The 15,048-nt window shown below is 38.7% G+C and overlaps 1 protein-coding gene across 4 annotated transcripts in view; it reads left to right on the forward strand.

Annotated features, from left to right (window-relative positions):
• Positions 1-690: 690 nt before the first annotated feature.
• PAK3 (p21 protein (Cdc42/Rac)-activated kinase 3) overlaps positions 691-15,048 on the forward strand; it is a 111,835-nt gene continuing 97,477 nt past the window's right edge. For 3 of the 4 annotated variants that reach the window (XM_006889922.1, XM_006889923.1, XM_006889924.1), the window contains exon 1: positions 693-894. In XM_006889922.1, coding sequence (XP_006889984.1) covers positions 720-894 — 175 coding nt within the window. In that variant the 5' untranslated portion in view covers positions 693-719. Of the gene's footprint in view, positions 895-15,048 lie in introns of all 4 variants that reach the window. The other variant, XM_006889925.1, reaches the window with a different exon arrangement.

Raw genomic sequence — 15,048 nt, forward strand, 5'->3', positions numbered from 1 at the left:
TCATTGATATATAGTCAAAAGCCATGAATTATTGTCTTTACATTCTGCCTTTGGGAAGGATACCATGGGTCTTTGGGAGGAAACCTACTTCTCTCTGAGAAAACTTCTTCTTGTTGTGTACCTTAGAGTTGGCCTGACCCATAACTGACCCTCTGGTGGGTTTTCAGAGGCATTTAATCACATGGGAGGTGATTGCCCATCCTTCTTCCACAGAGAAGCTGGTGAACTCGAACCATGTCCCTTTGGGATTGCAGTGCAGCTTCTTGCCACTAAGTCATCAGAGCTTCCTTCAGGAAATAAAAATTTTCAGTACAAAGCTGGAGACAGTAAAAATGGCAAGTTTCTAGAGACTTCAAATTGCATGGGAAGAGTTGATGTGAATCACCAGTTGCCTTTGTGTTATCATCGCAACACCCTGTGGATTATGCCACCAGTGCTTTCTTCTAAGATGCTAAAAATGTCAGTCATTGCTCTCCAGTTGGAACCGACTCATAGTTAACCCTCCAGCGGGGTTTCAGAGACTGTAAATCACACCTGTCCCTCAGACCTGCTTGTGCATTCATATCCCCACAGATCCCTTCAGCTAACAGCACAACTCTCTATGGACTAGAATGCCCCTATTTAGTGGGAAAGAATCATTTTATGATTTTTTCCCCCTGCCTTAACTCTTGTTTCCTCCTTCTTTTCTTTAGGAGCAATACAATCTGTTGTAACTGAAAATGTCTGACGGTCTGGATAATGAAGAGAAACCCCCAGCTCCCCCACTGAGGATGAATAGTAACAACCGGGATTCTTCTGCACTCAACCACAGCTCCAAACCTCTTCCCATGGCCCCTGAAGAGAAGAATAAGAAAGCCAGGCTTCGCTCTATCTTCCCTGGAGGAGGGGATAAAAGTAAAGTATCAGTGGTCGGGCATTCGATAGGGGCTAGTTGCGCTCTCTCTCTCTCTCTCTCTCTCTCTCTCTCTGTCACTTTCTTTCTTGGGTAGTAATTTCTCAAACACTGGTTATACAGGGCCTATCTGGCCTTTGCATCTACACTTTCTAAGGTTACTTCTTTTTTTCTTCAGGGGAAAATGTTATATTGATTTATGGTGGGCTTACAGTTAATGCACTTATGCTGCTATTCTTGCCTTTCACATAAAACTGGATTGATAGTGTTTAGCATAAGGGAATGATAGAAACTATACTATCTTGATTATATAAACAGTGACTTTCTTTCTGATAATTTTGAGTAGAAGTTATAGTAATCCATTCCTAACTGTAAGTTGTTTTTTGGTAATTTGAGTATAGGTGGATTTCCTTCTGTAAATATTTTCAGCAGCTCTGAAAATTTTGAATTGCATATTCGAGAATCTGTCTCAAGTTGCCACATTATTGTCTTTCTGACTGTATCTGAAGGTAGGAAGAAATTTCTGAGTTATTCGTTTCCCCTCTTATTCTGTAAGTTACCCCCTACACAGTCAGTCCCATTTTCAATGAGTATCATAGTAATATATTATTGCTTATCTCTATGTTATTCATGGTACCATTGGGTGTTAGAATATCACATGCTAATACTGAGTGACAAATCAGGGATATAAAATCTCTAGTAAGGAATTGTCAAGTTGTATTAACTAGCATAAAGCTGGCACACAGACAGCATCAATACATGTGACTGTGGAGGAGTTGACCATATTGCAAGTACAAGGACTCCAGCCACATAGAAAGTTGCCAGAAAGGTAAGAAGGAAACAAGAAGGACATCTGCTCCTTCAAGGTAAAATCAAAGGCTTCATGGAATTCTTATATGATAATAATAAATCCACAATTCATAATTAAGAAAGTGAAACATTCTATCCAAGTCATTATTGCTTCCTATACATCTATATCACTTAAAAAAAATGTTTTACCCTTGTAACTTGAAGATGGAAATGATGTTTAACTTGTGGAGTGAGGATGGGCAAAAGAATAAGGAAACATTTTCTGTGCAAGACATCTGAGAGCATGCAAGAAGACTTTTTGATGACCCAATTTCAGGCCCTTAAGAGAATACAGAAAATTGATTTTGTGAAAGCAAGGAGTGGTTTGAGAAATAGAAGTATCTTGATGAGTTGGAGACCAAGTTTCATATGGCGGTGACATGGAAGAGAGAGCCAGTGGATTCTTCAGCTTTTATCATGAGTCTTCCAGAACTATAGACGATATTTATTGAAGGGGATAATGCAGGTCAATCAGTCTTTGGTACTGTTGAGACTACCATGCTTTGGAAGTCTTTGAATGATCCCACTTGCCCTTTTGAAGGCCAAGGCTCACAGGAAATCAGTAAAAATAGAGAAGCTGACTCTCTCCAGTTTTCTGTCAGTTCTTCAAGTGACCTCTTACGTGGAACCATTGCTCCTCCACAGAAACCTTTGTCTAAATCTTCTCTGGAGTAAAAGCTGAGGCAACTTTCTGGTGTACTGGAATGCAAATGGAAAAGTCTGCATGGTGCCTCCTCTCCATTAGGAATGATTTCATACAGTACTTTCTTATGGAAGTTCAAGGTTACTTTTAAAGATATCTTGAACCCTATATATTGCTGATTCTTCACAATCCTTTTGGTTGGTGCCTCACGTACATTTGCCATTATCCATCCTAAAGTGAAGGTTATCTTTAGAACTAGCTATGTCTTCATTTCTTTAGCCTATACATCAATAGTTGATTCAAGAAGTCATATGCTAAAATAATACAAATTTGGGTAGAATCTTACAGAAGATCCTTTGTCTAAATGTCTACTTCATGATCTTTGGAGAAAGAAGACTTTATGGATGAGGCTAAACATTTGATGCAGAAGCTATCATTGGTTAAAGTTAAGTCTGAACCTGTTGACACTAGTTCAAGTGATACCATGCTGATAAAGGGTTGATCCTTGGAATTTCCCAGTATCCTAAAAATGATCATCTTAAGTGTTGATGATAATAATTATTAGGCTATGGGAGCTCTGACGACCTAGTGATAATGGTTTGTTCTGCCAACCAAAAGGCACAAGGTTTAAATCCACCCACTGCTGTGCAGGAAAAAGATAGGCAATCTCATTCTGTGTGATTTATGACTTCTGAAAACCCTTTAGAGGGCCAGCTCTGAGTCTCTTCTGATTGGATGATACACAAGACAATAACAGTAGAACAAATAAGCAACAGGAACAAAATTATAGAACAAGAAAACAATAAAAGTTGAAACATTTACATGTTATATCTTACTTGTATAAGAGTTAAATGGTTTAGTAGAATTCTCTAAAGAAATATTTTGAGATTTTTAAAGAAAGAAGAATCTTATTTCAGCAAAACTTAAATCCTGCAATTTAATATTGCTGGACAACTTATCAACTGCCTTCAGACAAAGTTTGAGTGGTTTTAATTAACTACCCAAACAAATGCTAGAGTATCTTTAAAAAGACCTTCGGGTAAAAACAAAAAAATGAATCTGAAGAGTCAGAGTTATTCATTCATGCCACTTAAATGGAGTTGCTTGATAGAGCTAAAGCCGCAAATAAGTTGTTTCTGTTTCAAGAAGGGACTTAGATGACTCTGGAAGCATGGGAATCTATGATTGGAATCTCTGTCATTGCTTCTCAGTTATCACTTTTTCCATTCTCCACTACCATAAAGCGTGATAGTTCTCATGAGCCCTGGAAATCATCTGGGGGGGCCTAATTGGAAACTGTTGGGCCTATCATTTTCACTAATTTAAGCTATGGAATCTCTCATTCTATTGATGCAGTATGCTATTATTGTTCTAATTCACTAAGCATAAAAAGAAAAGATTATGAGGGCTTTCAGAATTCACTTGCTGCTTCACTTACCCTGCCTTTGAGTATTTTTGGTTTTGGGTTTTGTTTTTTCCCTCCCTCATAAAATGATCATTTTCTCGGCTGAATTCTCCTACTTTGGGGTTCCTCGAGGAACAGAACCACTGCAGGTTTATGGTTTCACTGCTCCTGCCTCACAGTGATTGGGCAATGCTAACATCATCAACCTTCACCTAATAGAATTTGCACTGGACTTGGATCCCAGCTCCGTTATTAATTCTTACTGGGCCAGTCACTGACCTTGAGTCGCCACTTATCTACCTCACAAGATATTTTTGACAATCAAATGTCATTATGAACATTGTAGTGCTGTCACATGTAAAATTTAGAAGGATTAAGTAAATTTGAGCATTTGGATAGCTCTAGACTTCATAAACTGTCAACAAAAAAGTGTAAAGTGCTTAGAATTCTCATTTCCCCCCATTTTCACTTTTTAATTGTAATTTGCATGAAAATTTACCAAGCCAATTGATTTTCTATACAACAATTTAGATACATTTTGTTTCTTACCTTTGATTTTAGTCCCCTAAATGTAACAGTATTCTTTCCTCTGGGGATTCCACCCTCATTTCTCTCCATTCATCCTTCACACCTGCCCCCTAGCTGCCTTCTCTGTTTCAGTGCAAGTGCTACCCTTCTGTTGCTTATAGTTGAATGTCCTGTGGAGTACATTTCCACTGATTTTATATTATTAAGAAACTTTCTCCATAGCTAAACTTTACATAGCAGTTAGGGAGGATTTTTTTGTGTATTTGGTTTTGTTTTTACAAACTTAAAACATACACAACCCAAAGATGACTAAATGGGTATATTTTCTTTCAAATATATTTCTTTTTCCTTTTACACATATACATTTCATCAGGGTAAAAAACTTGGTAAGTAAAATGATATAGGGGGAAATTTCCTATAATAAAAAAATTCTAAGAAACATAATGTTACAATTTTAATGGATTTCTTTCTAGTCTAAGGAGTTGTACTTCCAATCCAAAGTCAGGAAGTTCAAATCCGATAGCTGCTGCTCCATGGGAGAAGGATTAGTATTTTCCTTCCATGTGATTTACAGATTCAGAAAATCTACTGACAGGGAGGGGTCAGCTATGAGTTGGTTCCAATTAGATGACAATGAATTGCTATTGTTGATATAGCTAGATAGGCTTTTTTGATGTAGTTAAGATCATAACATACACTGTTTATATCCAGGTTTCCACTTAATATTTATAGCATGATTATTTTCTCCATTTTCATAAATATTACTTTTTAAACAATTCCCTTTACTGGATATTTGGAGTTCTTTCCCAAGTTTTGTTAGTATAGACAACAAATAATGTCACACACAAAATGCTTTATTTCTTTACTTAAATGGAAATACCTGCTTTGGTGATAACAGAAGGTGTTTATATGTTTGCTTGGTTTAGAGAAGTCTCTTTAATAGCTACATTTCCTTGACCAAGTGAAACCTCAAGAGTCAAGTAGAAGGAAAATAAGACCAGTTGTTGCTGTTTGATACCGTTGCGTTGGAACTGACTCATAGCTGCCCCTCCAGGGAGTTTTCAGAGTCTGTAAGTCACACAGGACCAGGCTGCCCATCTTTCTACCTGTGGAGATTATATTTTCGATTTGAACTGTATGCCTTTGGATTGGCAGCGTAGCTCCTTGCGTCTAAGAGAGCTCCCCCAGAAGAATAAGACCTAGTAGATGTAATTTCAAGATCAAGACTTTGTCTTTACTGGAGACTTCCTAGAGTTAGAACTTACACCATCATTCTGTGATTCTTCACTATGGGAACGCAGGATTTGGACCAGGAAAAGGACACCTTGAGCACCTGGTTTGATTTTGTTTTATGGACTATGAGAAGTATAGGACTGATCAGGTTTGGGGTTGAGATTTTTTCTTATTTATTTCCCTTTTGTTACACATTTTCTTCCCCTTTCTCCTCCCTCTTCCCCAGCCCACCCAGCTATACACTGATCAGGTTTTGATCTTTTGATGGGAACTACAGAGAAAAGCTCACAAGCAAGTGTAGTCCAAGCATAGCCCTTATATTGTGATTTTTACGACATTTTTGCACCTTTGTAATGGCTTACCCTCCGGCTGCATTTTATAGTCTATATTTGTGAGATTTTTTTGTTTTGTTCTGCTTTTTCATTTGTTCCCCCTTTTAATTCCTTAACTATTATGGATATGCGCTACCATGTTGCGTTTTGTGCACTCTTGTATGCCACCTGACATCCCTTTTGGCACAAAGTGGAGAATAAATACATAAAATGAATAAAAAAGACTGATAAAGAAGAGGCAATAAGGCATACGAATACAGCCAGGATTTTGAAAATTCCATGTTGTCATTTTTTTTATAGTGACTCTATCTATGATTAGATTCTTGCCCTATCCTGTTCCATCCTCATGGCATCTTCATGTCACTAAAAATAGTTGATGTATGATAGGAAGAACATGTGGGGAAGAAGCAGGCAAGCCTGCGTATTTGGAGGTGACATGTCGAGCATGGCACCAATGTCTTCTTATATGTTGTGTTTTGTGCTGCACTTGTGCTTTAGATGGGTTTCAGAGCACATGCAATACTACATGAAGGGCTTTGACTATAGGGCACAGTTCCATGCACACATTCTTTGTGGGGAATCCAGAGAGATTTGGGAACCAGTGAGCTTGAAAAGTCTGCTAAGCCCCTTCTATCTAGAAGAGTAGGAGGAGATGTTGTTGCGTACTAGTGAGTCGGAACTAACCCAGAGCTAAGCCTCAGGCAGGTTTTCAGAGAGAGTTAATAGCACAGGAGGAGATTGCCCATCTTTTTCCCACTGAGCAGCTGGTGAATTTGAACCTCATACCTTCAGGATTGCAGCTCAACTTCTTACCACCAGGCTGCCAGAGGATCTGGAGGAGTAGGAGGAGACAGCTGGATATAAATGAAATCAAGACAAATGGGAAATGAGCTACCGTTTACTGACTTGCTACTGAGTGCCAAGCTGTCCACCAGACACTTTACATACATTCAGTCTTTTAATCCTTACAGCCACCCATTTGACATTGAGGCAATTTTAATGCAAAGCATGTTAGTAGATAGCCTGGGGTCACCAGAAATCTGCTAGGTCTTTAGGATTAAAAACCCTATGCTTATTCTGCTGTACCACTCTCTTTTAAAAAAGGACCAAGGAAATATGTGGAAAACTATGTTTCTAGAAATGGCTTTAATTTTTTTCCATAAGAAAAGGGCAGCATACTTTGAAACTTTTCCTTTCAGGCAACTTTGTTTTTCCTTTCAAACGGACACTGTGAAGGAAGGAAGGAAATGGTTTTTCTTTTAAGAAATAGTGCCAAGAAGATGCTTTTGATGATCAGTATATGCTATAACATGTGATTTTGGTGTTTGGGGGGCTAGATTGTCATTGCGTATGTTGTGTCCATTATAGGCTTCCATGTTGCTTACTTGCAAAAGTTCAGGATCATCACATGGCTGTGATCATACTTGCTTAAAAGTTCTTAAAGTGCTGTATATAGTTTTATTATTGTACTGCATATATAATTGTTCTAACTTCTAGAGTATGTTATCTTCTTTGTATCCTACACAGCAGGAGGCATTGCTGTGAGATAGTTATATTAAAGAAAACTGTCATTTGTTATTTATGGTCTTGTTAATCAAATATTTTGGTCAATGCACATTAATTTTCAACTAATGAATGCACAATTAAATATATTGGGTATGATAACTGGAGTGAACAGTCTGCAATCTTTCTTTGTTGATGCTGAAGACGTTTTAAGATCTTGTAATAGTTCAAGTATATTATCCTTTCACCAACAATGTGTGGGCATGTGAACTGAGAGTTCTAGTTGTCAGACACTGCTATATCATACATGGTGTTTCTATCTAAAAGTGGTTTTAGGAGTTACCCTTACCCTTTGAGATAGATAAACAGCTTGACATCTTGCTTGTCATTCATGATCAGTAATGGCATCCACTTCCTAAACAACAGGCCTTTGGAAACTCTATAAACTTTGATAAATATCGATAGTTAGAGAAAGGCTTCAGGCCTTTTGTTCATAGGGTCGCTATGAGTCGTGCTCTACTCGACAGCAATCAACAACAACAACAATGCCTCCCCAGGAGAAGAACTTTCTGTACTTCTGGATATCTGCAGTCGTTGAAATGAATAGATGGTGGTAAGAAAGACCCATTCGCCCTGCTTCCATCAGGGTCCCCGCTTCCATCTCAAAGTCATAAAGGGGGGAAACTGGGCACAGATATGTGTAGCCCACTAAAGTTACTTACTAGACAGTCAGAATTTTAAGATAAGTCTAAGTGTAGCATGTAGGATTAGGAGATGCATACAATAAAGGAAATATGCCAGAGGGAGGAATAAATGAAGAGGGGAAAATAAGCTTGGAGAGGGAGTTTAAGAGATGGACACAGTAAAGAGAATAGGGGAAATGAAGTGTTGTAAAAAGAGGAGAACTGACACTGGCTGAGAATTGACATATGCCTGCTATGAGTCAGAGGCAACTTGATAGCAACACATTTAAAAAATAAATTGTAAAGAATAGGAAGTTGCTATCCTCCTTCAAGCAAAAGTGGCCTTTCTCTTACACTTGTGCCCTTCATTATTATCTACATATCAATAGTGGCTACTTAGCATATTGCCCCATCTTTGCTTTTTGTCTTCAAACATTTTCCATTGACATTTTTGCTTGTGTGAATTGGGTGCAAATGAGAGTAGGACAAGTTTGTGTTCCCTGAAGGCTATGGTAAGAGGCAAATTCCTAATGACTTGCCAGAAATGATCACTGCTGCTGAGTGTTTTGGAAGATGATGCCCCTGAAGGGGACAGCTCTTGATATGTGTGAATGAGTGACTAGAAGTCTTCATGTAGGAACTATCATTTCCTCATCCCCAATCATCATATGGAACACCAGACTCATGATTTGGGCTTTTTGCTTCTCTTTCAGAGTCAAGTACCACTTTGAATTTCTATTGATATATTAGACATTTGGGGATTTCAGATAGGCTCATTGGCTGTTATGACGCTCATATTAAGGGTGAAATGGTTCTAGGCTCTTTTCAGGCTTGGTCTGACTTAGTGAGGGCTATATTGTCAGACAAAATGAGTTAAAATTAATTCCCACCATGGAACCACTCAACTACATGATTCTTGGATTTGATAATATAATAAAAGATACCACAGTAATATAAGAATAATGAATGTTTTAAACAGCCTGGTAAACTAGCCCTCTTTTTCATTATTTCCAAGGATAATAATAGGAGGAAAGGGCTCCATTCTAAAATGTGTCAGATTACTGGTACTTAGTTCTCCATGGAACATAGTCATCATGTTACTTAGTATATTGCTGGGGTATTGATGTATTTTGAATGGCAGTACAGGGGTATCTGCAGTTAGGGATCTTTCCATATTATTGAGGAGCAGTGATGTCAGTTTGAGGAGTAAGGTACATCTGATTCAGGCCATGGCCTTTCTGTTTACTCACTATACATCCGAGACCTGGACAGTGAATAAGGAAGACAGAAAAAGAATTGATGTCTTTGAGCTGTGGTGTTGGAGAAGAGCACTGAACATTTCATAGATGGCCATGAGAATGAATAGCTATGACTTGAAGAGGGTGCAGCTGGAATGCTTTTTGGAGGCAAGAATGATGAGGTTTCAACTCATATACTTTGAACATGATGTTAAGAGGTGCTATTCCTTGGAGAAGGACATAATGCTGGGAAGGGTTAAGGGTTGGTGAAGGAGAGGAAAACCCTCAACCAGGTGGATTGACAAGGTGACTACTGCAATGGCCTTTTGTGTGTCAGGAAGTGTGAGGATGGTGCAGAATTCAGATCTTTGTTCATAGCTATGAGTCGTGCTTGCCTTGACAGCACCTAACAACAACCATTAGCATGATTATTAGCATGATTTCCTAAAAAGTTATTTACTCTCAGTTATCTCCTTCAGATTTATATGATGAAGGTAGGGCAGTTCAGAGAGGTTTAGTGACTTCCACAAAGTTGCCCTACCACTTATATAGCAAACAAGGCTGACTTAGAATTTAGGTTTCCAATGGCTTAATCGTAAGAAGCTGTACTACAGTCTCAAAGGCACATTATTCAAACCCACTTGCTTCTCCACAGAAGAAGGATGGGTAATCTCCTTCTGTGCTGTTTACTGCCTCTGAAAACCCACTAGAGGGTCAGTTATGGCTGGTTTGGACTCAATGACACACCCTCACCACCACTACAACTCCCAGTCCAGAGAACTCTTGTGGCTTAGTGGTATGGAGTTGCATTACAACCCAAAGGTGTGCAATTAGAAAACACTAGCTGGCCCTTGGAAAAAAGATGGGCAATCTCTTTCCCAAGCAATGAATTGCCTCTGGAAACCTGCTGGAAGATCAGCTATGGGTCGCTCTCAACTTGATAATACTTAATAATAACAACTCCAAGTTCAGTGATGTTATAATGCTTATAACATGGAAGTTATTTAACTTGAAACTGGAAAATGGGTTTTAGCCAATTGTTATTAAGTATCATCTAGTCTGACCTTCTAGTGGATTTTCAGAAGCTTCAAATCCCATGAGAATAGATTGTCTATCTTTCTCCCTCAGAGCATTTTAACAGATGTGAAACCTACGTGGATCTTAACCTATTTTCACAACCTACAGTCAAAGCAGTCTTCAAGGCTTTGGCTTTCCAAGTTATTCCCTCCTGAGAGTCTTAACTGCTCACAGAAAGTAACTTAGTCTTTGTAACAAAGAAAATCTATTTCCCTCCAATTTCTATATTTCTTTTGGGAGCTTTTAAACCTTTTCTCATTGCAAAAGTAATATTCAAGGCTTATGAAAGTAGAAATATTAAAGAATTATATTAAAATAGAACATGAATGCCCCATCAGCCTTTCTTTTAGAGAAATGCATTAATAATCTGGTATGTAAAGGATATTTGGCCCCTCTTCCTCACTTGGTAAATATCTGTTTCCTTTTCGGCTTAGAATTAGTATATATCATTGCTTGAGATGCTATTCTTAAACCAGAAATATGGCTATTGTATGGAAGCTTTAAATTTAAAAACGAAACAAAAAAGCCTTAGAGGCAACAATGAGATCTTTCTGTCTTTCCATTCTAATTACTCCATTGTTATTGTTGTTAGATGCCTTCAAATTGACAGTAACTCATGTTGTTGTAGTGGCTGTCAATCCATCTTGGTGACAGTCTTCCTCTCCTTAGGTGACCCTCTCTACCTTTCCAAGAATGATATGTCTCTCTGAGGACTGGTTCCTCCTAACAATATACCCAAAGTCTGTGAAATGAAGTTTCGCTATGCTTGCCTCTAAGGAGCACTTTGGTTGCACTCTTTTCAAAATAGATTTGTTGTTCTTTTGATAGTCCATGGTCTTCCAAAGTCTTCTCCAACACCACAACTCTTAAAGCATCAACTTTTCTTCAGTCTTTCTTATTAATTGTCAAACTTCTCAAATACAGAGGAAGCAATCAAAAATACCATGGCTTGTATTAGACACACCTTAGTCTTTAAACTGACATCCTTGTTCTTTACCACTTTGGAGAGGCCCTTGGCAGCAGATTTACCCAGTGCATCACATCTTTTGATTTTTGTTTTTAAACTTTTGTTACCAGGGTTATTGATTGTAGGTCCAAATAAAATGCAATTATTGACAACTTCAATCTTTTCATCCATCATAATATTGCCTCTTGGTCTAGTGGTGAGGATTTTTGTTTTCTTGATATTGAGATATAACCCCTATTGAGATATAACTCCTGTTGAAAGCTATAGTCTTTGATCTTCTTTAGGAATTGCTTCAAGTCTTCAGTTACTGCAAGCAAGGTTGTGTTTTCTGCATAACACAGATGGTTGATGAGACTTCCTCAATCTTAATCCTGTACTCTTTATATAGCCCAGCTTCTCCAATGATTTGCTTCGCCTACAGACTGAATAGGTATGGAGAAAAGATACAGTCCTGATCCCACCTTTCCATGCAATGTTCCCATTTTCTGTTCAAACTTCTACTTCTTGATCTAGGTACAGGTTTCACATGAGCACAATTAAGTGTTCTAGGATTCCAGTTACCCACAATTCTTTCAAAGTTTCCAGTTGTTGTTGTTGTTGTTATGTGCCATCGAGTCGCTTGTGACTCGTAGTGACCCTATGTACAACAGCCCTAAACCCTGCTCTGTCCTGTGCCAATCGGACCATTTCTGACACTCACATCCCGATTACCCCAGTCACTGAATCAATCTACTTCATAGAGGGCCTTCCCCTCCTGCGCTGTTCTCCACCCTCCCAAGCATGATGTCCTTCTCCAAGGACCGGTTTCTCCTCGCAACATGTCCAAAGTACGTTAGACGGAACCTCAGAATCCTTTCCAGGATAAATCTGTTTGTCTTCCTAGCAGTCCATGGTACTCTCAATACTCTTCCCCAGCATCACAGCTTAAAGGCATCAGTTCTCCTTCTATCCTCCTTGTTCATTGTCCAACTCTCTGATGCTTAACAAGTGATTGCGAAGACCATGGCCTGTATCAGACGCACCTTAGTCTCCAGAGTAACACTGTTGCTCTTCAGCACTGTGGAGAGGTCCCTAACAGCAGACTTTCCCATCACAATGAGCCTTTTAATTTCCTGGCTACTGATGCCAAGGGTGTTGACTGTGGAGCCAAGCAAACTAAAGTTATGAACAATCTCAATCTCTCAGCATCCATCCTGATGCTGCCAGTTGGTCCAGTGGTGAGAATCTTTGTCTTCTTGACATTGAACCTCAATCCATATTGGATACTGCAGTCCTTGACCCTCTGCAGCAGGTACTTCAGGTCCTCCTCAGATTCAGGAAGCAGGGTTGTGTCATCCGCATAACGTAGATTGTTGATAGATCATCCACCAAAAAAATCAACTTAGTGGTCTGCATAAAGAACATTCTTTCTGTCCCCCTCAAAACAAAAAAAAAAACCACAACAACAAACCTTGGAGGCTAGCTAGAGAATTAATCACTCCCTTGTGTAAAAAAAAATGTACATTTCATGAATCCAGGAGGTAATACATTCCTGTATGTCCCTCTCATAATAGACCCCCAAACAGGATATTTGCTTATAAAGCAGACAAGCTAGGGATTTACTGCCTCCTTTGCAGAAATAAGCTTATCTGGGACTATTGCTCTTATAATTAGGGCTTCTCACTTTGAGATCACCTGAAAGGGTACTATTTGCATAGGAAGGAAGATTCTGAGATAGATACTTCAGTATTCTTATAAGATATAAAGCTATTCTCTGCAGAGTCATGCTCTGCACTATGTGCTTGCTCTCTCACACAGAAATCAAAGGACAGGGCATCCTGGCCTTTTGAAAAATTTTTTTTAAAAAAGTCAACAAGTCCACATTCCTGGTTGTTAAGTAGACACTAAGGTATTTAACTCAAAACAGAGAACAAGGGCAACATTTTGTACCTGATACATGCAGGACCTGGGGAAATCAATAACACCTCTGAAAGCACCTATCACCCAACTAAAGAACTAAGGAACATCTGTTAGGAAAAGTTAAGACTGTATATAATAGGAGGTTGATTGCTCTTTAAAAAAGTTTCCATGTTTTTTTCAACACAACTTTCCCGGTAGTATTGAAATGAAAAGCAGGCACCGTGTTATGATGGATCTTTAAACATAGTCATCCCAGTGCTTCTGCTAGAAATGATCCCTGGGTCTGTAAAAGGTGTTTGGTTACAGAGACACACAGCATTGAGTACAGATCCTACTTGGGCAAGTGGAAAGGACATGGGTAGGGAGTAGGAGAAAGATTGTTGGTGTCAAGCTACGGATTCTAGGACAAAGGCTCCTCCCAGGAAGGCTTTAACCCCATCCACTCCTTTAGAGACTGTCAAACAGATTGCTTAATCAGACCTCTTTCATCACAAAAATAACTTTGTGGAATAGCGCAGGATAGAGACATGTGCCATCAGTCAATGCATAAATCAGAACAATGCATAAATATGAACGTGCATCTATTATATTAGATCTCTCATTTGTTTAACAGTCAGATATGGTAGACTTGGTTATTGGTATAGGCTTGTGCCTATTTTTAAATGTTTATATATTTCAGTTAGATAAATCTGTGGGGTGGAGGTGGTTGGATTTTTTTTGTTTTTGTTTTGTTTTGTTTTGTTTTAAGTGTGTGGCCTCACTCTGAACATGTGAGGAATACTATGATTCCCTATTCTAAGGTCATTTGCTGTGTAGTTACAGAAATCACACATACACACACACACAAACAGTGAGAGAGAGAGAGAATATAAAGTGCCTAATAAATGGTATTTGACACAACTGATACCATTGTATCTGTTTGTAGGTCCTCTCCATTCTCCACCCACCATTCATTCTTGCCTTCAGCCTGAGTGGTAGGATCATTTTGAGGTTGTTGTGAACCATGACCACATCATGCCACTTGTACCTAGCTAGCAGTATATAGTCACCAGGATTATGTCTTAGAAAGTGTCTTTTCATTCATTTGCTTAAAAACAACAAACCCTTGACCTGAAAAAAGTGGGGTAATTGTGGCCATAATGGAAAGAAGATTAAGTTTCTAAAACTCAATGTGTGGGGATGATTGTATGAAACAATGTAAATGAAGGAAAGTGTGAAACACAATTTATAAGACTTTTTTTTTTTATGAAGCAAGTTTATTCCAAGCAAGAGAAAGTGGACCCATTTCAGGAGTAGTAAGGTCATTTATAAGACTTTTGTATGCAAATCAATATAAAATAAAATTAAAAAATAAAACAACAAAAACCTCTTCTATCAGATTTTCTATTAACCCAAACTCATTGCCTTTGAGTCAGATCTGACTCATAGCTGACTCTCCAGTGGATTTCTTTCTTTTTTTATTTTTATTGTATTGTTTTTACGTGTACCGTCAACTCAGATCTGACTGGTACAGGAGGAGGTTGCCCCCTCCTTCTCCAGCAGAGCATCTGGTGGATTTGAAACTCCAATGGATTTCTGAAGCTATAAATCACATGGGAGGTGATTGCCTGACTTTCTCCCTCAGAGCCACTGGTGGACTCAAACCTCCACAAACACGCTGCCTTGGGTTAGTACAGACTACACCATAGCAACTGCCCCTAAAAATCCTCCTTGTACCACATTCTTTTTTGTTGTTGTTGTTATGTGCCGTCGAGTGGCCTGCGACCCTATGTACAACAGCCCTAAACTCCGCTCTGTCC

This window comes from Elephantulus edwardii, unplaced genomic scaffold (assembly GCF_000299155.1).
Source record: "Elephantulus edwardii isolate Elephantulus edwardi_28Jun2011 unplaced genomic scaffold, EleEdw1.0 scaffold00083, whole genome shotgun sequence".
Lineage (NCBI taxonomy): Eukaryota > Metazoa > Chordata > Mammalia > Macroscelidea > Macroscelididae > Elephantulus > Elephantulus edwardii.